Source organism: Amia ocellicauda, chromosome 17 (genome assembly GCF_036373705.1).
Source record: "Amia ocellicauda isolate fAmiCal2 chromosome 17, fAmiCal2.hap1, whole genome shotgun sequence".
Classification (NCBI taxonomy): Eukaryota; Metazoa; Chordata; class Actinopteri; order Amiiformes; family Amiidae; genus Amia; species Amia ocellicauda.
The window spans coordinates 15,661,236-15,684,275 of NC_089866.1; the positions used below are offsets into that span (position 1 = coordinate 15,661,236).

At 40.7% G+C, this 23,040-nt stretch overlaps 1 protein-coding gene across 2 annotated transcripts; it reads right to left on the minus strand.

Moving 5' to 3' along the window:
- Positions 1 to 2,769: 2,769 nt before the first annotated feature.
- ypel1 (yippee-like 1) lies at positions 2,770 to 22,024 on the minus strand. Of its 2 annotated transcripts, none has more exons than XM_066688747.1 (5): positions 21,437 to 22,024; positions 15,908 to 16,192; positions 8,290 to 8,333; positions 6,374 to 6,482; positions 2,770 to 5,582 (listed from the first exon to the last, which is right to left on the minus strand). In XM_066688747.1, exons 2-5 carry the CDS (start codon positions 16,022 to 16,024, stop codon positions 5,493 to 5,495), a joined length of 360 nt encoding a protein of 119 aa, XP_066544844.1. In that variant the 5' UTR covers positions 16,025 to 16,192; positions 21,437 to 22,024; the 3' UTR covers positions 2,770 to 5,492. The 2 variants fall into 2 exon arrangements, with proteins under 2 accessions (XP_066544844.1, XP_066544845.1); XM_066688748.1 differs by lacking the exon at positions 21,437 to 22,024 and adding an exon at positions 19,889 to 20,053.
- Positions 22,025 to 23,040: the final 1,016 nt, after the last annotated feature.

The window sequence follows — 23,040 nt, forward strand, 5'->3', positions numbered from 1 at the left end:
CTTAATGAGACGGGGGGAGTGTGGAACAGTTTTTTTTTTTTTTTTTTACGTGCGACTGCAGGCCGGCACAGGGGCGCCACTGAGGTTTCAGACACATGAGAAAAAGTCACGTCACAAAAAAAAAATGTACTTGAGTCAGGTAGGGAAAACGGCAGATCAATAGATCTCAAATCGAGAAACTGTTGAATACCGACTGTGCCACAGATAGATCCGCTCTCTGCCTACTCAAGAAAATGGATGTGTCCATAAATAGCCGGTGTATATTTGTGTTATTCTCGGAACAGCTGTGAAATGGGCTAGACTGGGCAGCTGCAGCGATGGCTTGCATGTTTTACACACGCTCAGCAAAAACAGGATCGTTTATATTTAAATAATATAAAGAAGTCGGGGGGGAGGAGAAAAAGTGCTGACAAGCTACACTGAAGGACTTTGGAAATAAATTCTAGTCCCAAGCAACGGCTATAATCTATAATCGAAACTGGCAGCGTTTAGGATTTATGCAGCGCTGTCCTCATCGAGTATCAGCAGTATCTGTGAAACCTGAGAAGTTCCTCTTTGCAGACTGTCAAGGGCTGAATACGAGAAAGGATGACGAATAAACGACTCTGGGGACAATTCATGACAATGTACATTCAAAACAGACAGTTAAGTTGACATCATAATCATCATCATCATCATCATGAATAAATAAATACAAGTCTATGACAGTCGCAAAAACTTAATTTTTAGTTTTACCACCTTTAAGCACACATGGTTGAAACAGGGATATCATAAAACATTAGGAAAAAACAACAACAAAAGTCACACCTGAAAACAAAAGGAAATGATTTTACTGAAACATCACCTACCAGTTTTAGATCTGTGATCGTTACTTCCTCCGTCACTTTGCAGGAAATTCCTGTGGAACCGTGAAAACCTCAGCAATCTGCCAAACTGCCTGACATCATTAATACTTATAATATTAATTACAGACTAAATCAAAATGCTATTAAAGCACGCTGAAATATACCCCTCCCCCCATCTCCACCACCCTTCTTTTCTCATATTCTGCATTACAGCTGGAGTCCTGAGCCAGATAAACAACTCAAACTGTCAATCAAAGGCTGCTTACATAACCAAAGCATTCAACTTTAAATTTTGTCACCCTTGTCCAGGCTACTGTCACACTGACTCAATAAAGGGAATTTTAACACACAAGGGTGGTCCTGTACAGCAGAAATGTACAAAATCTTAAACAGTTTTTTGATTATCAAACTTTTCATATCATGTTTTCATTATTTTGTTCCCATTGAAAATGCACTGCGAGGTATTTGAGCTGTATAGTATTATGCTTTTGTTTTAACATTAAGGGGGGGAGCTGGCATTATACTGCTCATTGTAACCTGCCATGATCAATTTGTTCTCTTATGGACTCATTTCTGAGAAAAAGTCAATGACTAAGCAATTTCTCTTTAATTTTTCCCTCACAGCAAGACAGCAAATTAACTTTATTTGTCGACTATCCCTGTCACAGTCATCAAATTCCTAAACTGCATTTCTCCGCTCAGTTCAAAAACACCCACTGCAGCAACCCACACAAGACAGACCGAAGATTAGTCTGATCTCACTTCCAAGGGTTCCATTCACACCTTTAACCCTGAGGATTCAGATCATAGCAGCCAGTCTGTTGTGGGGTTCTTGAATCCGTGCCGTTTTTAAACTTGGGTGAAGGTCCCCTGATCCCTGTTGCTCGTCTGAACTATATTTCTGTCGCTGAATTAGCTACTGGATTTCTCGAAAGTGATAACTGGAAGAGCAGGGAAAGGGGAGGATGTGGTTATAGAATGAAGAGTACTCTGGGGTGGGAGAGATTTCAGCGGCCCAGTTAAGATGAGAAAATAAACTACATGTGGAATAAACTAAGATATTCTGCTCTTGCAAGGTTAGGTAATGCAATCTTTTTTTAATCATAGCTGCTTAATACAATATGGAAAGTGTCCCTGCCACAAAAATCTCAAATAAGGTTGGAGTTAAGTTTGAAGTGCATACTGGGATTTAAATTTACTAAAACCAAACCTGGCCTCTGGCATGGCAAGCAAAGCAGCCATGAAGGAAAAAAGAATCTTAGTGGTAGTGTGGTACTTTGCAAAATTAATAAACAATTTTAATTAAAAAAAAAAAAAAAAAACTGCAACAAAATACCATTTAAAGTTTATTGTGATATCTGGAGAATATACAATACAGTGAAAAACAGACAAATGACAGATTTGTTTATTTATTTATATATATATATATATATATATATATATATATATATATATATATATATATATATATATATATATATATATATATATATATATATATAAATAAACTAAGACGGGTAGCAAAGCAATGTAGCCAAGTAAAAAGGAAAAAAAGGAAAGCATATTATATATATATATATATATATATATATATATATATATATATATATATATATATATATATATATATATATATATATATTTTTGCATTTTAAGAAAATCAGGCACGACTCAATATAACCGTTATAAATACAACATGCTTTAGACCTTATAATATTTTAACAGTCCTATGAAAATAACACTCTTCAAACTTACAATCTTTTCCTTTGCATACCTAAGATACCTTGTACTAATGGTCTTTAGAGTAACATTTCCTATATATTAACGGTTGAAAGCTTGAGCCATTGTCATCATAGAACAAGAAGAGTAAATTCCTTCTCAGAATCAAGATCATGCTGTACATTACCCAATGTGATTGATTTATGGTGGGGGGGTATTTTTTTTTTTTATAGCTTTTAAAAAGGCACTGCCCATTTATTTATATTTATTTATTAAAAAGCAAACAAAAATTGCACAGTGCCACAAAATTGAAAAACACTTAGCCTACATGGTCAATTTTGGTTTCTTCTCACTCATGTTAGATAAATAATGATAGATACATATTTTTTCTTTCTTTCAGCAAACAGCCACCCTGGAGACTTATTTTCTAAATCTTTTTTACATCATAAATATATATATATATATAATTTTTTTAGACCTGGGATTTAGTCCGATTGATTTTACAATGACAAAGGCTTCTAGAGGTTTTGAAAACAGACAGGGAAATGATTTCCGTGAATGATTCGCTAGAACCCTCCTGTGAACTGCCAGAACAACATGTCTGGGAGATACCAGCTCGCCCTTAAGTCCATGTGATCCAAGATAAAAGAGCTAGCTACTGTACTGCAATCAGGATCTTGGAAAGAAAGAATAGAACAAAATGACAAAATAAACACTCCCTCCCCCCCAAAAGAAAGATAAATCTTTGCACTCACTATCAGCTACAAAAGAAAAATACAGTGTGTGATAAAGTAAAGGAAAAAAAAAAAAAACAACAAGAAAGCCAGAGGTACAGTTAACAAAAGTGCTTCAAGTTGGGAAAGTATAGGAACTGACCCAGTAGAAATACGTATAAAACTTTAAATATGTTCTTATTATGTACAAAAACGGTTACAGGGAAAAGGTTTTTTTTTTGTTTTGTTTTTTTTATTATATACTTACTAAGTTTTTTCCATCTGTATTTTTTCAAGTAGGTTATTTTCTTTTAATAGATCTATTTTAGTTTTTTTGTGTTTTTGTTTATTTAAGTCATGCGTCGTGTTGAATGAAGGCCATGTAACCAGACTGACCCCGTTTACCTCTCGACAATCGCTTGTAAATAGTCTCCGATTCACCCCAGAAGAACAGAAACACTAACTAACCCCCCACCCCCGAGAGAGATTGACTTTAGTTACATTCTAGAATCCGGGTTTTGTTTAAATGCAATTTAAAACAAATTAAATCAACCCCCCCACCCACTCCACCCCACCCCATCTTAAAAGATATCAAACTCCCCCATTCAAAATGAGCAAGATAACCACTCTACTTACGGCTATTTTAAGCAATGCTGATAGAACAATGAAACAAATGGATTATTAACTTTCATTTGCCCGATAATAGTAGAGATTTGTTGAATATGTTCAGGGAAGTGTTGCTCGGAGCTTTAAACGTTTCCCTGGGGTGTGCAAGTTATGCACTGCACAACAGGAGAGAAAATATAATTTGAAGAGGCACAAGATTCATGTTATTTAGAGGCAAAAACACAGAGAAAAAACAAACAAACATTTACATAGAAAATGACCATTCAAATACTCTCGAACAACAGTAAAGTGCAGAATAATAAAGTCAGAGCTGAGCACTGTTTTACTTGTAGCAGCAGCAAAGTGTAAATATTCAGGAGAAGAGGAAATTGAGCTGGTTTTGTTTTAATGCATGGATTTAATCAAACTGGGAATAGGTAAAAGATTAGTGTCTTATTAGAGAGAAAGAAATGCATACAATTGTCGAACTACCTCACGAGCACAGGAATGCGCGATCATTGGCAATCTCCCTACCAACCAGTCAAGCCCCTACTTCACTTCCTTTGTACAGTCTTTCAATCGTCAATGAAAAGGCATTAAAAGACACAGACAGACAGAGACGACATTTGCCTCTAAACTCTCATGACGTCCAGACCTCAGCAAAGTGCAAACAACGTTACTGCATTCAAGTATGCGATTTATTTCATTAATGTATCTATTTATCCGTTAATTTCTTTTATGCGCCAATGCAGGGAAAATGCTTTATCCTGGAATAAGTTTTGCCCGTTTCCCCTACTGTCCAGTGCATGCATTTATTTACTTTGTTTTAAGTCATGATGCAAAATGGGACCAGCCACAAATGCCATGTAAAACAATACAGCTGTATGTTGCCCGAGCACCTTTGTTCCTGTCGATGACCAATGTATTTGGTGCCATGAATTTTAGTACCAGGTGTGCCCACAGATTGCACAGTGAAATAATAAGAACAAAAAATATATATGTATTAAAAATAGATGGTACACAGGTGATATAATTAATACAAAATACCATATCACTGCAGCCCCCTCCCCATCTATAAAACACTATACATTGCTACATAGTACATCTCTCTACCTCTTCTACACAGCCTTCAGCTATATCCCCATTATTACACTGCAAAAGAAGCATGCACGGCAACAGGTAGAGATACAGACAGGAGTCAAAGGAGAAAAATGCTAACCAGTAACATCAGTCTGCCATTGGGTAAAAGTCTCTCACAGGAAATGTTGACACCCATCCTACTAAAACCACAAGTTTGTTGGTGTTTCTTGCGTTTGGAGAAAAGAAAAAAAAGTCTTCTGAATATTTTTTCAATTGAAATAGTGGTTCACACTGAATAGAATACACCAAATCTGTAACAGGGAATACCCAATGAAAGGGCCCACAAGGGGCAACACAAGTCAACATCAATTAATTCACGGTTTTGTTTCGTCTTTTTCTTTTGTTTGTAAAGTTTTGCCACGAGCTTGGAGACACCTGAAAACATGTCATCCATCCCCATGGTCACTCTGCAAAGTCCTGGACAGAGCAAAGGTCATAAAACAGCTATGATCCCCACAGAGGTCAAGGGTCACTCCCAGCCATTGTCCTTGATCATGTGCGCTAGTTCGATAATGAATTTTCCTTCTTTGTACTTTTGACTGCTCTCAAAGGCATGCTCCTGCAGGAATAAGAAATATATATGTATATATATATATATATTTTTTTTTTTTTTTAAAGTAAAGGATTTTTCACAGAAAAAAATCACCATAGTCTTTGAATTATTAACATTTTGCACATTACAAACCAACAGCTGTGTTGGGTGTCAAACGATGTTTTACACTCATCAAGCCTTATTGATAACATTGCCTCCCATCAGTTATAATGACAACAGAACATGCTTCACACACAACAGAACAGAAGAGCTGGCGCATACTGACATAGGACACACTTGTCAAATACAGTGTATGGCAACTGCTGTCCAGGGACTTCAACAAATAACAGGAGTAAGCGTTTTTCTAATCATTACACATCCTGAAATCCTATATACATATATAAACACACAGATCAAACACAAAGGACAGTGTGGATGGTAAGTCTTATACTTGGTGATTTTGTTGTGTATAATGGGTTCTAACACCATACGTTAAAGTGAATGACTCCATTAAATTTAATGATGTAAGACATACCCCATGATTAGCAAATTTGCCAGTGTGCTTTATCGATATACTGACAGCCTCCAGACAGTACATGAATGAATGAATGAATAAATAAAAATCTCTAAATGGCTGCACACCTGTGCCAGGTGATGGAAGCCTGCAGCAACATGGCAGTTAAACCTAATTGGTAATGATGGCAGGAAGAGCCTTGTGGTCTCGGGAGAGTGAAGGGAGATGGGAGACTCATTTGATTCAGTAGATAGGGACGTAGAGAGGTGGGGAATGGAGGGGTACAGAAATCTCAGTAACTTACATATTTCCACCCTAAAGTGGTTTTACAGTTTTCACAGTAGATGTCGGCGACGGCGTGTAAACCAGTGAGGAGGACTCTTTCCTCTGCCGGCCCACAGCCCACGTTCACACTGAACAACAGAGAGGAAGGAGAAAAAGAAAAACACAGGATGTTAAGGACATCTGTAGACAGTGCAGTGGCACACAAGTCTGGTTCCCTGGAGAGCCACTACCCACATCAGTCTATAGGTCAACTGAAATGAGCCACAGTTCAAGAAGTGCCCTTGAGGGGGAAGTGGTTAAACTGGTTCAGTGAAGTCAGTATTTAGTTCAATTATAGAAGCCGCTCAGGTAGAGAAAATCCTGAAGACACCACAGTCCCGGAGGACTGGAGAGGAGAGAACCATCCCCCAGGGGCAATTACATAAATTTGAGGATACCAGATTACGCAGAGCAGAAACTCTATGCAAAAGAAGTCTGCGATGCACAACAGTGCCAAGGGCCAGCATGCCAATGACCTTGCAAGTTTACAAAGGTGTCCTTAAAATACCAGCTGCTTTAGTCTTGTGCAAATACAACAGCAAATGATGTCAACACAAGCGCTGAAACAGTACACAAAGGCAAGGACCCCCTGTGGGCTTCAGTGACTTCAGTTGTGCATAACAGGTTTATAATTGCTGTCAGAATGATTTGGTAAGGAATACTTAATGCATGACTCTTCCAATCCATTCCAGTGCAAGAATATTCAAAACAACACTTGCTTTAAAGAAAATTCAAACAGAAACTATAATAATTCAATACAAAAATCGAGGAACGGCTTGCAAAACACTCCTGCATTTGATCAGGAAAGAAGCATCTGAAGCTGACTAGCCCAGGGGTAAAAGGTTCCCAGGCAACACAGACTCAAGATATCACCTATACAAATTGTCAATGGCAATACAAAAGTGGCGTTTAATATTTAATGACTTGCAAGGAAACACTTGCAATAATTATGAAAGAAATGGGGCCAGGCCAGTGCAAGATACATACTCAAAACATCTGCTTTCTTTTCCAGGAGGTTAAAAATAAATCCAACCACTATTCTGCAATTATGCAGTTTCTTTAAGGAAAATATCCAATACAGACTTATTGTTTTAGGGTGTTCAGATCCCTTCATGTGCTGCTTATATGTAATACTAAATCAACCTGGATCTCAACTTGTCTAAACGTGAACCCCTCTTCTGGTGTGATTTACTTGTCAAGCTATAGAAGTTATGTTTCTCCTTTTGCCAGAATGTGGAAATCTACAAAATCATGCTTAAAATGATGAAGAAATTAATTTAAAATCCATCATGTTTTCATTTAGAAGTAAAGAACCACTTAGGGGTACTTCTTTAAATACAAAATATTTCCTTACCAGATTATTCATCTTTGATCCTGGCCTCTGCTGATCCAGCACTTCATATTACTGAGTATGTAAACACTAACCATACAAAAGGAGACAGTATTCAACACTGCTAACGTACAATTTACTGTGGCTGAAGAAGTTCACATTTACATTCTGTGTCAAAAAGCCACATCTACTTAAAATTTAATTAAACTAACCCAGCAGCATGATTTATTGGAAACTGTATATATAGATTTGTTTTTCTTTATACTCCTGTTTAACCCCAGTAACAATTGGACAATACATAATTGTTGGCATGATATTAGTTTGGAAGAAAAAAAAAAAACATCTGCATGTAACATGCCTAGACAGTATCAAAAACACAGAGCAAGGAAAGCCCTGAAATCCACACAAACATGAAGAGAACAGATGTAGGAGTGTATTTTTATCACTGGCCAAAAATGTATGCTTTTTGTTTTCTTGTTTTGTTTTTAATTAAGAAAGACCTTCTGCAAATAAGAACCAAAAATGTACAATTTGCTGCTTCTTATGTAAGAGGTTTTGATACTTACACAGAGTTGAAGAGGTAGGCTCGGCCCTGGCTGCCCTGGAATGACTTCAGAGAGATAGGAGAGAGAGAGAGAGAGACATTTTAAGTCAAAAGACAACATAAAAAGGATCAAGATAAAAAAACAAATCACATAAGACATGTGTCGGGGCTCTTGAAACCCACTTAAAGCCATGAGCCGAAACCCTTCTAAGAAAAACACATTTTTGCTTTCATATATGTTTAAGGAATCGCATGCAAACGCTAAATGAAAACATATGCTGTGTGCATCTCACTGTGGCCGCAGACAAACGGGTTACAGGACTACATACAGGAGCGAGTAGTCAGGCACTAAGACCTTGTGGACACAGTGAGCAGAATTCTGTTTCTACTGTTCACCTTGGCTGTATGCCAGGATGTGCATTACATAAATGTGTGTATTTAAGTATGAAAGGCACTCTTTTTGTTTGTGGATATATTGGCAGGTTTATCAAAAAATGGCTTGGAGCAAGCCATCTTCCTTGGCAAACGCAAATACACAGTGGCAGTTCTGTGGGATTCGGGGAGTCTGATCCGAGGCCCAGTGCAGGTGCCCTGACACAGGCGGCGTTTAATGGCCGTCTGCTCTCTGCCAGACTCTGCTCCCAAAACATCCTTTCACACACAACGCTACTTCAACAGCAACAGCATCACAGAGCATCGCACTGCACTTGTTGTCGTGTTTTATTTTTGACAAACGAGGAGCACACCACAGCTCAATTCCATCCAGCGTGTGGAGAACACCACAGAGAGTGACATATATATTATAGTTTTATTGAATGTAATTTGACTGGCAGTCATTTTTCATACGGTTAAAAAAGATTGTACACACAAAATATTCTAAGAGTTGTTTCTCTATTTTCCAATCAAATTGCACGTGGCTGGCAGCTCCATATACAAAACATGAACTGCGGTGAGCTGCTGCTATAACAGTTCATTGCATTAACTCCTGCAATATACTGTCTGGAATCATCTGAGGGAATTAGCTTTATGAAAGAGATGATTCCCACTCTTGACATTGGGATCTTATCAACTGACATACGATGAGCAAAGTGAAAGGACGCCCCTAGACAGTCCCCCGACAGCTAGGGCTTAATCACAGGCAAAATAAACCTTCTCTCACCTTAAAAAAACATTTCCAAACTAAAGACAACTGCATCCAAATCAAACTTTCACACAAAGTACAGGAAAAGAGCAGGTGGCACCTTGTGAATCACTCTTGTTTTTCTAAACAATATGTTCCAAAGTGTCAGTCTATCAGACATTTTCATTTGGAGATCTTTTCAGGAGAACTTCATATTTCAGCAAGCAAGGCTTCACCAGACTCGATTCCCCAAACAAAACACAGTAACAATTCCAAACCTTCCACACATTATATTTCATGGCCAGACAAAAAAATCTAACTACAAAAAGAGAAGTGTACTTTCCCAGACAATAAATATGGAAAAGCTACCATGTTATTTACAGCAAAGTTAACCTACCTTCCAAAAAAGAATGTCATGCATTTTATTTTGGCAACTCCAAAATCTTGAGTTAGACCACACAAAAAACACTGGGCTGTCTAATTCTGCAGAACAAGGTGTTGTTAAATGAAAGTTTGCCAAGAGCTGGATTATGTGAAGTCCAGTATCTTATCTAGACTGCTGCTGAAGAATCAAAAGAATAATCCAGAAACAATTTGAAAAATAAACATTTTACAGTCCACATGGACAAGCATTCTAGCCATGACAGACAGCTTCAGAAAGCTGCAAGTCAGAGTGAAAGCAAAGCACACAGCAGTCCGGTAAAGAGACAGAAGTAAATGAGCAATAAATTCAATGAGACGTCTTCAATCTGCTGCACGCATGTCATGGGAACACAGGTGGCTCGATCCAAATAGAATGGGAATAGCTAAAAAACAAAAATATATATACAGCAACAAAGCCCTTATGATTCTGAATTGCTGCTAACAATGTGTGTGTGGGGGGGGGGAACTGCAAACAAACTAGGATTTAAAAACAGAGAAAACTCAAATAACACAGAACACACAAAAGTTTGACTGGGACATCACTCCAAATTATTTACAAGTCTTTATTCGGTGCAATTTACCATTTGTTTTTCTGCTTTAAAGTGCAGAAGTGTGCCAACGGGCTCTTCCCCAGTGATTGTTTACATGTCGGCGTGGCCTACGCGATGTCCCGTAAATAAGGTCTGTGCTTCTGACGTGCCTTTCATTCTTAGCAATTGTGACACAAAGACGAGAAGGCTCAGATCGGCTTTTCTATTCTGGAGCAAATTAGCTTTACCGAAAGGCCGATGAAGCCGACAGCTGGTCTGGCTCTCTCACGCCTTCTTAAATCAGTCAATGAAGTGACAAGAAGGGAACCAGTTCTCCAGGGACAGTGCAGTGGGCAGACACTTAGCTGTGACCTTCAGCTGCAGCTCTGAATTCAAAACATGGACAAGGACATCATCCCTCTGCAGCAAGAGGGACAGGTTTCCTGGTTTCCAAGTGTGCTGCCCAGAAGTCAACAGCCCAAGCTGCAGTGACTGCATACCTTCTGGTCAGTTGCCAGTCGCAGTCCCTCTCATATTGAGTTTCGCTCCAAGTCCCATCCTGGGCACTTTAGAGTTGCCCGCTATAGTCGTCAAAGTGTTTGAATTATGAATCATACTTTCTTGTGCTCGTCTGTGTGTTTCTCATAGTGCAGGAGCTGTAAGTGTAAGTGTCAATATAGGGAACACAAAACTAATGTTGCAAACCCAAGTGTTGGAAATTCCTGGGCAAAAAATAATTTCCTGTGGGCATTATTTTAATTACATTTATCTTTCCTCTGGCTTGTACTCTACTAATACCATAATCAGCTGCTACATCGGCTAAATAAGCAGGAAGTATGTGCCTAGCAGCCTTTTTGTAATGTCTTCCCCCGACAAATAATGTTGCAAAACCATCTCCTGGAAAGGACAACTTAAAACTGATCATAGCTGTACCAGTCTGCACCATTCCTCTTGGGGGAAAAAGTTGAAACTCTGAAGTGCAGGCTGGCAGAATAAATCTTCAAGAAGATTCATAAGCAAGTTATCTACAGATTACCTTACAATCCATCAGTTTCGGTGTCTCCTGCTGCCGACTCCCTTAACAGAAGCTTTGTAAAGCAATGCCAAGTTCCACCCAAATGACTTCCCATAAGGAAAACCATGGATAATTCCTTCTGTTACAAATGTTGTTTTTCTCTTTGGTGGAGTTGTTCCTGAAGCCTCCTGGCTATTGGCTGCCAAGTTACTAGACAAGAGCAGCACCAGACAAACTGCAGGACAAACCAGCACACTGGCAGGAGCTGGTTTCTTAAATGCAGTGCAGCACACACCAAAGACCCCCCAGGAGTCTCACCATTGGGTGAAGGCATGTATCAAAATCTACAACACATGATTCCTTACTTCATGTGAAGCTGCAGTATTCACCAATCAGTAAAATGAGAAGTCCTGTGTCTAGATCTTTCTATCCATATTGATAAATTGTACAGATCACACTGCCAAAGGCCCAACATTTTATGTACAGACTGCACAAATCATTCATTCTCACCCCACTCCCCCTCCTGTAATCAATGATCACCAATAACACACTTTTGCTTTGAGAAATGTCCTATGGGAAGGGTATATATATTGGTATATTCAACATGGTTCCTGATAGATTAACTCAGACCTCAGCCAGCATTTACACTGCAGAAAGAGTCTTACACCCTTATCATGTTTTCAGTCACAGTTGCCATCAACGTCTGCATACAAATGGGGTTGGTCATTAATATAAGCACAGACTGTGAGGGATAAGCACTCTAATCCATAATACTGCAACAAGTTCACCTGTTGCGGTTTAATCACAATTGAAAGGCAGAGCTTTGGTCCCACGAGATAAAGCTCCAAGTTTCATAATTTAATGCAGTGACATTAATTCATAGCGGCTAGATCACAACAAGAATAATACATCTCAATTAAAATCCCACAGCGAGACCCGCTCCCTGCTTGAATTATTAAACAAAAACTTCAGGAAAACTGCAGATACCCGAGTGCATTCTGAAGCAGCTGCAGCAGGTGAGAGGGAACTGTAGTTCTGCAGATGTTAAAGGCGGGCCTGTCTGATGCAGCACCACATGGCCCTATTTTATTCTTCGCAATCACATTCCCAGGGCTAAAAGTTTTGACACTGTTTTATTATGTACTTCCAATGGATCATAAGATTACATATTACCATCACCTAGATTTTGAAAGCAAGTTATTCTCAAGAGTGTAACTCAAAGCAGAGCATAGCCTAACAAGCCATGTGTTTACATACTCCCTGCCAGTGGTACCGGGTAGCCAAACTCCAAGATGGGAGCTGAAGATCCTGGAGAGCACAGGGATTCCCTGAAGCTGGACCCCTGGGGCCAAAGGGTTTTTGTTGTACAAACTCCCTGCCATGTCACTTCCCTGCCTTTATTTCACTAGTCACAGCTGCCAACTTTCCCATGCAGGATATTGGCAGAACCAACCTACGAACCGGGCCGGGCCTGAATTAGTGTGGGAGCACCTCTGTCTTTCAAGATCATCAGTGTTGATTGATTGGGCCCATGCCTTTATCCAAGCCCACATACGAAGGTTACAATAATAACAAGCGATGCCTTATATATAGCAGCTCATCACAAAGGGGGGAGGGGGACTGATGTGAGCCTTTCTTGGCAGCTGGCCTCGGGTCATTACAGTCGCTGCTGGGTTAAAGTCCTCTGTCTTTAACTTCACCGTTAGCTTGAGAACAGGAAGTTGGCCTTACCACGGGGAAGGGGGAATCTACATGCTACAGCTGAGCAAGGCAGCAGAACAGGGAGAGTTCACATGAGTCTAAAACTGACATTCCCACTCAGGTCACAAGAGTGATGAGGGTTTCCTCTCACTATGGTAAGCATCGTGTGAATCAGTCTTGAGGGCAATGTCACGTAGTGCATCTGCCAGCCAGTGTGTTATGAAATATATATAAACAAGCCCACCAGTTACAGCATACTTGTGGGAAAAGCCAATACAGAACCACTGTGAAGTATAGTCAGCTGACACATTCATGAGGCCTACAAGGCCTGGAATACACAAAATGCAGGTACTAAGCATCCATACTTGCCATAAGTTTGGCAATCCCTTTAGAGGCATTGCAAAACTAAATCTGGATTCAAGACGTATGTATGATACAGATGGCCACAATACAAGGTCACCACATACTGGATCCAATTAAACAAAAGATAAATTGATGGAGACAAACAGTTGGCAGCACCTGATGGAAAACGACAGACTTAAAGAGTATCATCTTCTCAGTGACATAATCAGCTTAAAGATAATGCCTTGCGTTGTGAAGCACTGCTGTAGTGGAGGCTCAGCAGGTAGGCCACAGCTTTCCAAGCAAAGTTATAAATTGCTGCGGATTGTGAAGGTTGTTACCTCGTAGGACCTTTTTTTTTTTTTAATATTTCCTTATCCTTCCAATAGCTACCATAAAAAAAAAAAAAACACGAGCAGAACACAACCCTTGCACAAAGAACGAGCATCTTGCGTTAAGGACTCTTTTGCATGCAGACGCCTCTCATTGACTCCAGAACTCATTTAACAAGCACTGACAGGCCCCTGCAGAGGCATGCCTGCTTGGAGATGCAGAGACTGGGGGACACAGTCCACACTGTCCCCCCACCCTGGAAAAAAGGCATTAAAATAAACCCATTTAAAGGGAGCCCCTGCTCTCCTATGTCCAGTCGACAGTTTAATGCAGTGACAGCACAGCATGACCTTAGAGCAGTATAGTTCGGGTGTGCTTCTTTAACTTCTATGTTCACTTGACATTAGACAGAGTTTATGATGAAGTGTCCTCAACCATATACAATGTTAGGAAAGAGAGGAAGAGCATGACACAGTTTCTATTTATATTCTGTTCCACTGACATCAGGACTGGAGGGGTTGGGGGAGACTTAAAAAACAGCAGTAATCACAGGAAGACCCACTGACATTTTACTGCTTTCTCTCATAACCTGTGGCAATTCAGTTACTGGTTCCCCTGCATCCAGAAGTCAGAGAACATTTAACAATGCAAAAGCTTAACATGGATGCCTTGTTGCCACAGATGTCGGGAATTGCATTTGTGCAGAAGACTAGAAGGCCACTCAGGAGACTGAAGCACTTCCGAGTAGGGAAGTAAGATTGGGAAAAATTGACCAAAAGCAGATTTTGTTTTAAGAAATAAAAGTTATCGGATAATATCATTGATAAACTTTCTCCAAAACGCACACACACATTTTATATATTTGATAGACAGACGCATAAAAACTGGATTCTAACAATGAACTGGATCATGTTTATTGACAAAATATCAGTACATTGATTGACAGGCTCCCAGTCTGCTGTAGCCAATGGAAGAAATACCAGAGTTTACTGCATCACCTTTACATAAAAGTAATCAGCTTAGAGGTTTATGAACTGGACTGACCACAGTGCTTTGGTAAATCTCCGATACGGAGAATCAAAAGCAGCTGACACTTAGGAATCAAATGTGTTATAGCGGTCATGTGCGTCCATCTGACATTGCTTGAATCACAGCTAAAAGCTGGATACAGTCCACACCAACCACAGTAGGATCTTTCCATATAGATAGATGACTTGCATAGATGGGGGTGTCTATATTTTTAAGTTACACTTTTTGGGACCTTATTAGGAGAAAAAATTGGCATGTGGCTGGCAGCAAAAACTGGAAGCAACGGAAGAGATTTTCAATGTTTGGGATTGGATCACATTCCTATATTTTATTCCTGTTTCTGTGTCCTATCGTAACAAGAGGTTTTGGTTCTTCAGAAAGAGAAGTACAATTAGACTACTAGCAGACCACATAGGAAAAACATTGCCAACATTACTCTGCAAAGCACCACATGAAAGTGCACTACATGTCCACCTGAACTTTTCCTTCAAGTCCTTGTCCCTAACATACCAAGATAAATGGGCACACACTACAGACTTGCTGCAAAACAAGCTCTAATACCACCTCTCATTTGTTATGTCATAGAGTTCACCAACACAATCCATCTCCCTTGTGTAGCTTCATTGCACCACTCAGGAAAACAGTATATAAAAAAAAAAGTATAATCCAACAGTCTCTGACCTGTTTAGCACTAATCCTACACCAACTAGCTCCCGTCAGACTCGTATTTCCATCTACTGTGCCGGTGTCCCAAGAAAGGAACCAGAACCTTAAATGTCCTGCTTTGGGAACGCATACAAGATCTTCTAACCAAAAATACCTTCACCCCAGACAACCAAAAGTCTCCCATGATGAAGCTCCTTTACCTTAAGAAACCCCATAACCTCATTGAAACCGCCTTTACTCTAATGCCACTCAGCAGTAGTTCCCTACATAAAAACAAAAAATTAAAAAGCAACGAAAGCAGCAGCAGCAACAACAAGGAAGCATGGAGGCAGGGCTATGCCACACGAGATAAGCGAGAGAGCTGTAAGCCAGGGGAAAACATTAGAAAACCGTGGATTACAGATGATTTATTTTTTTCTCTAGGGAAGTGAAAAGCAATTGCAAAAGATTAAAAGAATTAGCGGGGAACAGGTCCTCTTACCTTTGAAATGAGCTCGTCATGGTTGGCAAGATGAGCTCTACAATGGATGCAGCTGTAGGTCCGGTGACAGTTGGGCAGATAGGCCTGAAAAGTCTTGGACTTGGTCATCTTCACCATCTCAGTGTCTGGCTGCTCCTCACTGAGCTCTGGGCTGGCGCTGGAAGAGTTGCAACTCTGCTGCACTTGCTGACAGAAAAAACACTGAAAAATGCAAGCAAAAGCCGTCGTTGTTCTGGAGTGGGTGTGTGGGACGGTCCACACAGACACCACAAGAGAAATGGACACCTGGAGAAAAAGGGAGGGGGAAAAAAAAGGGTTAGAGATCTGATTGACCCAATGCTGAAAAAAGCAAATGAGTCGTCTTTTTCATTTGAAGTCAGTTAAAAGAAAACTACACATCCTGATGACCTTTCAACTATCTTTTTTATTTAAGTCTGTAAGGTTTACAGCAGCGGCCTGTCTTTAGAGGCCAGTGGGGCCGGGCCCCACTTAGAAAAAAGTAAAAATAAATAAAACATGCTTTTACTTTGCAAACTTTATAAACCGAATATTATTGTAGGTTTTGGGGATAATTATTATCAGATCACTATGACACTAATAACAGGAAGTAAACAGACTAGTAACATCACGTGTATGGCAAGCCATCAAGGTCATACCGTAGTGTATGTGGGCGAGCACTCGTGAGTTTACAAGTTTTTAATGAGTGCAGAAGGGGCACTTGAAATTCGGCCCCTCACCTTAAATGCGTATGAGCATGTAATTTCCCGCTTGACAGTGAGGTCGTGTTCGTGTAGCACAGATTTCAGCAGATCTGCAGAATTCCACCGATCCCATTGCTGTAGCAGCACAGATCTGCACACAACTGCGGAAATCTGCGCTACCAGAACGCTACCCGAGTTACTGCTATTTTGAGTACAAATGTGATCACGATGAACAGTCGAATTCTTGTTAGAAAATTGCTTTTCTTTGTTGTAATTTGAAGAAATGATTGAAATCCAACATTTAGGTCACCAACAAGTGACAGATCTTGTGATCACACAAAAGGGAAAATAAATTCATAGGGCTTTATAGAAAGGTTCAAAGAGAAAACGTGTGTAACGCAAGCGTTATTGGAAAATCGCTTTTTTGTTTTCCTTGTCTTTTTATTCAGGGGAGAGACTATGGATAAACTCTGGGTACAAGGACTTAAAACACTTGTTTTTGGCATGCATTTGTATTCTACACTATATTCGTATTGGTATTTTTATGTTATATGGGCTGTGATATAATTGTTGTTTATAGCATTGCAGCTTTATTAAGTAGAATGCACTTTAATACAGTACGGTACAGCTGGCATTTTAATCTCAATGCAAAATAGAGAATTAAAGAATAACTTTCAGGTAAGGACTGCTATTCAAAAAGCCAAACAATCATTTACATTCAGATACACAATGAGGAACTGGGACACCTCAGTTTCACATTCAGATAGAGAGAGAATAAATATCACCCAAGAGTTCACTTGATAATTGCAGATCAAAGCAGCCCCTGATGAAGAACCACCTCACTGATGTGAAACTAATGGCAACAATCCCAGGCTACTCAGACTGAAAAGACACAGGTCAAGACCACTAAACATCCTGCTCATTAAATGTCTGGTGCTGTTCAATGAAGACATTTCTCACTCTAGACTGAAACAACTGGGTCATAAATCTTCTTTGTCAACTACACATCTGATATTTTCTTGAAACTTGTGGTTGATCAGCTGAGTGGCCCACATTGTGAGTAAGATATAACATGAAGGGGGGTGGGTGGAGTTAAGAGATTGACAACAGAAATCTCCCAATTTCAATATACAAGTTATATTGCAAGAGCAAAACAGGAAGTCAGCCTACATGTGAACTGATTCACACAGACGGCTCTGCAAAACAATAATACAAGTGCTTCCGCAAAAGAACAGGAAGTTCAGGCAAGAAGCACTGAAACCGGTTTCTCACTTAGCATGCACAGACAGAGAGGAACTACGCAGAGCGAGCCGACAGGACGGCTATAAGGAACCTCGATCCAAATGCAACTCCTACTCCTGCTAAAGCTAGGCGTCACCTGCTAAACAGCTCATACTTGCATATTCTTCAAAAGCATATATTCCGATTAGGTTTTTATGAAAGTATAAACCAGAATGTTGCAGTTGCAATAAGATCAGAAAGATATTCACTTCTAATGTTTTTTTAATGGTGACAGAGAAATTCAAAAGCATTAATTTATGTTCAGCTGAACTGGCTAGATACGGGTGCAATTTAAACTGAAAGCCTGTACATGCCTGGGTACTCAATTAAACCACCAATGAACAATAGATTTGGCTGCTTGCCTATAAAACAGTGCTTAATAAATTGATGCACCATACCAATGCAAGAAGTAAAATGCAAAACATTAGATCAACATTAAATGTTTTTAAAAAAAATATTGAGCACTTGTGAAGGACAAAATGTATATTCTCAAGTTCCATCATTGAAACTCTGGGGAGGATTCTTGCCAAAGCACATTCATAAAAAGAGACTTCTAACAGTTCCTGGGTTCTTCAGTCAGCTCACGAACATTAAACAGGTTGGAATTGTTCATGTAATTTTATTGCACATAATGACAGCCTGTAAATAACATAATAAAAAGCACCACATTCTCATGGAGACGGAGGTTGTTGGTTTTTCGGAGCTTGCTTGGCACAGTTTTGTTATGGCTAAGGATCTTATTTTATGTTTTCAAACGCAGTACTACTTTGCTTGCAGCATAGGAGGGGGCTGGTGTGAGAGCAACCAACCATGAAGGAACCATGAAGGAACCAATGCCCCCATCGCAGAGGGAATGCACAAAATAGCTCAGTGGCAACCTGGAGAGCCTATATAAGGCACTAACAGAAAAAGGTTTAAATATTTTAGAAAATTACGGCCTTTGATAAAAGATTAATAGTAAAATACAAATGATAAAGTAGGAATAAAGTACTCGTTAAGTTGAAATATTGCGAGTTCAGTGCGAACAGGTTTGCCACCGACGTTCACACACACTCGGGTCGGACCAGCATCCGCAAACAGATAGAAAGGCTATTTTGCATATCAGGAACCGAAACAAAAATCGAGAAACTGTTTTGTTTTGCAGACTGACAGCACATATACCCTGCAGTGGGGAACTTATGTCTATACTGAACCTATGGGTACTTAAACTTTCAACACATTTAGAAAGATACACGGTGTAAGTTAAGAGGGTGTTTTCTACACAAAGAAAGCTTTAAAAACGCACGTTTACTAATTTGACAACACGAAACAGGTCTTCTGATGCTCCCTGGCAACACACAACACAATGCAGCTGTTATTTCTGAAATATGCCAATCCTCTTCTGGTGACTTTCCCTAGCTTTGTCATTACAGCTGATATGATATATGCCTGGTTTTATATTGCCCGGCGTTAACATAAAATCATGTTAAGTACTCCGATCTGCCTTGCAAGCCGCTTAGCTGCGTTAATTTATTTTTCATTAGGACCATCGTCTCCCTTAGGCCTCCCTTGACACACTACTTTTCGCAGCACTGAAATGCGAGGATAAGCGATTAGACCAGGGTCTTAAGAAGACTGTTAGAGTTGCCTATGCTTGGATATTAAGACAATAGTAGATTTATTTATTTATTGCATATAGTTTTCATACAAATTGTATTGAATAAATTATACCTTACAAGTCCGGCGAATACAAACTCAATAATTAAACATGGAAAGTTGTTGTTTGTTTGCATAGAATTAAGTTTAAACTTTATGTATTTGGACAATTAAGTAAAGCCATCAAAAGGTTTACACGTTGTAATCGGAAGATGATGTGTTGTTTTTCATTCATCGCTTATTACGTTGACTTCACATACCTGGCTAAAGTGATCAATGTACTTAACGCACCTCAAACACAAAACTGCTTTATTCACTTAAAATGTGTGCATTTTTATATGATCAGTTAACTCTCACAACTTACCCCCGTGTGACGATCCCTTTATGTATCCAGTTGACATAGACTACTGTTTATTTTGCCCTCAGTGTGTGTCGAGCGTGATTTTGCAGGTCCGTGTATACGCCACCATGCACATTTCTGTCGGCTTTGTTGCTTCTTTGTGTCTGTATCAGCCTGGCCTGGGCGCTTTGTCGAGCGCACGTCACACGGAGGCCGACCCGCGGCGTGATCGAGAGCTGCAGCGGCCAATCCACGACCACGGGGGGCGGGGAAAGGGCTGTGATGGGCACGGACCCGGATGTGTAAACAAATACAAGACGAAAGCATGACGAGCATGTGCAGTAGGGCACAGCAGCCCTAATTGGAAGAAGTCTTTTTATAAGCGCCTACATGGAAGGCATTTAATAATAGAGTGACCTCACACGATGTAACGGTTTCTCGAATTGTGAGCGTGACAAGATATTTGCAAGTGGAAACATATACATCAGAGTCAGTACCGGAATTTTGTATTTATTGAATGGCTATTTAACAAAAATAATAATTGTGAAAGCAATCATAATAATCACTTACATCTCGCAACCCAGCATCAGATTTTAAACAAATCATACAACGTATGCAGTCCAGAAAAATCTCAATTGGAAAATACAAATAAAAGGTTTGTTACTTCTATTAAAATGTCCAGGAGCATTTGAAGCACGTATGCATGCCTTGCGGGGTGTTTGAGTGGCAACACCTCGACAGCTTGTCTGAACTTGGTCTTGACAATATACCAATTCGGTTGCAATGTAATCTGTTTTGAAAGGCATGACTGAAAAGCTGCATCCTCTAAATACTGCATGCAACTATGTTCTTCCCCACTCATTTTTATATGCGTCACTACCTAAAAAAAGCATAAAACCAATGCCACAAATGAACTATAAAAAGGTAATACACTTAATAATGTTGAATATCTATTTAAAAAACAAATCTAGAAGAGATTCCCTCTTTATCAAAGCTCCCATTCATGAAAGCGTTATGTAAGCCTAACACCGTGGCAACCCAATCAAACATGATTTTTGCGTGGTTTGGATGGGTTCTATTTTTAATTTGCTTTCCTTTAAAATATATACATTTTAAAAAGACTCCAACTGGAGGGACAAAACGCAGCGACCATTGAAATCAAGAGCGTCTCGATCTGCAGCAGAGCGCGGCACCTGGCCGAGAGGCTGGTGACGTCATGTGTTTGCATTCTGCGTCTGCCGTCTGATGACCCAGTTGGTACATTTCTGGAAGCAGCCGACACAACGAAGCGCCCCTCGCCGTGCAAACTCCATTTCAACCATCTGCGACAACACCAGGCTGCAATTACACAAGACGAACTGCAAGAACTTCTTTTAAAACGCTTAATTACAACAGCCACCCATCTGAAACAAGGCAATGTGACCCCGTCCACCGACCACAACACTCTCGGGCACAGTACAAATAGGATCTCATTTGTATTCTGCAAATGGCACACTGGGAAATGCACCTACTGGCGCAATAAACACACTGATAAACAACAACTAATGGAACAAAACAACGACGCACACTTACACTCAAACGATCTCCGTCACGTCCCGCTGTGGAGAAAGTCCTCTCCCCCCGTCTGCCGTCGTTTTCATCCGCAGGTATGCTGTGGCGCGACCATGGGTTGCCTCGTTTGCAGTCGGCGGGGTCGGTTTAGTGTCTATAATTGTAGGTCATATTCCTCCTGTCCCGGCGCCCGTGTCCTCACTCCTCGCGTGTGCAAACTGCAGCGCAACTAGCTCTTCAATCTGGCCATCGACTTGCGCTCACCGCGGCGGACTGTGTCTGTGGGACGGCGATGACCGCCCGGCGCCCCGCTGTAACACTGCCTCTGGGTTTGTGGGCAGCGACGCCACCGCTCCAGTCTCCCTCAAGAGATTCAACGCAGAGTCCGATACGAACGCTTATATTCTTCTCCACGCAAATCCCCTCCGCTTTCCTCTTCCCCCAGATATGTCATGAAAGATGTTTTATTCCCCCTTTCCCTAGCTGCTCGGCTGAATCGGCAGCAGAGCGGATCTACGAGCTGTACCTGTGCGCCGAGCTCAGTCCCGCACTACAGCGGCGCAGCCGGACCTGTTGTTTTGTTTCTGTCGGTCGATCCGCCACAGGCGAACTTGTTCCAACGAAACAGCGCTCCTAAGACTCCTCCCCCTCCCCCCTCCTGACAGCCAATCACAACTTGATCCGTCCGAACGCACCAATGGGAGGCGAGAATCGGACGCGCCGGCCTGTCAGCGCCGGCCAATCAGCGGGGGCCCTGCAGACAGCGGGCTTGTTGTTCCTGAGGCGCGCCGCCGAGGCCGAGGCACGTGCTGATGCCCGCGGGCGCGCGCGTTACGTGGGCACGTGGTGGAGGTAAACAACAGGCGCGCGGCCGCCGAGGGCGTCCGGAGAGCACGTGCTTGTTTTCATAAATAAATATGAAATGGAGAAGAGTGTGTCCGCTACGAATTGCATCAAAGCAATCATCTAACAGTGCGATCGCATTAAGCAAGTTGGTATTAATTGATCAGCCCATTAGGCTACTGTTTTTGGATTAAATGGTATGCATGTGCATGGTGAAACTCAAGCATGTGTGTGTCGGGTACAAACGGCTTCATCATATGCACTTACATCCATTTCAGTTACCAAAACCTCAATGGTTGAACGATGAACTTTCCAGGTATCGCTTATGTCTATAATCTCCAGTCAGTGGTGTCGTCCCTCACGTCCAGCGCTTCTGCGTCACAGTGCCCGGGGACGGGGCGGCGGGGCGGCTCCCCACTGCACGGCTGCACAAAGACGAGCAGCCCGGCGCCCCCTGCGGGAGGAGGGCAGTACTGCTTCACCCCAGGCGAGCGCTGCGTGGAAATGAATGTGCTCGCAAGGAACTGTTATTTATAGTTTAACCACACACTACCAACTTTAAAATGTAGACTTTGAATGCGTATTTGTGGTCAAAAGACGAGCTCAGAAGGCGAATAGGGACAATTATATATAAATACACTGAATTCATATGTTTTCTTCTTCTTCTCCTCATCCCATAATAATAATAATTCTAAACCACCAATACTCTTTTCATTATTTGGTTACTATTTATGTGAATTTTCTCCTCATATTCGACCAACTTACAAATTATTGTATTTTCG

Coding starts and splice junctions, on each gene's coding strand:
- ypel1 (XM_066688747.1), bottom strand. CDS start 16,024: ATGGTGAAGATGACCAAGTCCAAGACTTTTCAGGCCTATCTGCCCAAC. Junction 8,334..15,907: donor ATGACGAGCTCATTTCAAAG/GTAAGAGGACCT, acceptor ATCTCTCTGAAG/TCATTCCAGGGCAGCCAGGG. Junction 6,483..8,289: donor GCCTACCTCTTCAACTCTGT/GTAAGTATCAAA, acceptor TCTGTTGTTCAG/TGTGAACGTGGGCTGTGGGC.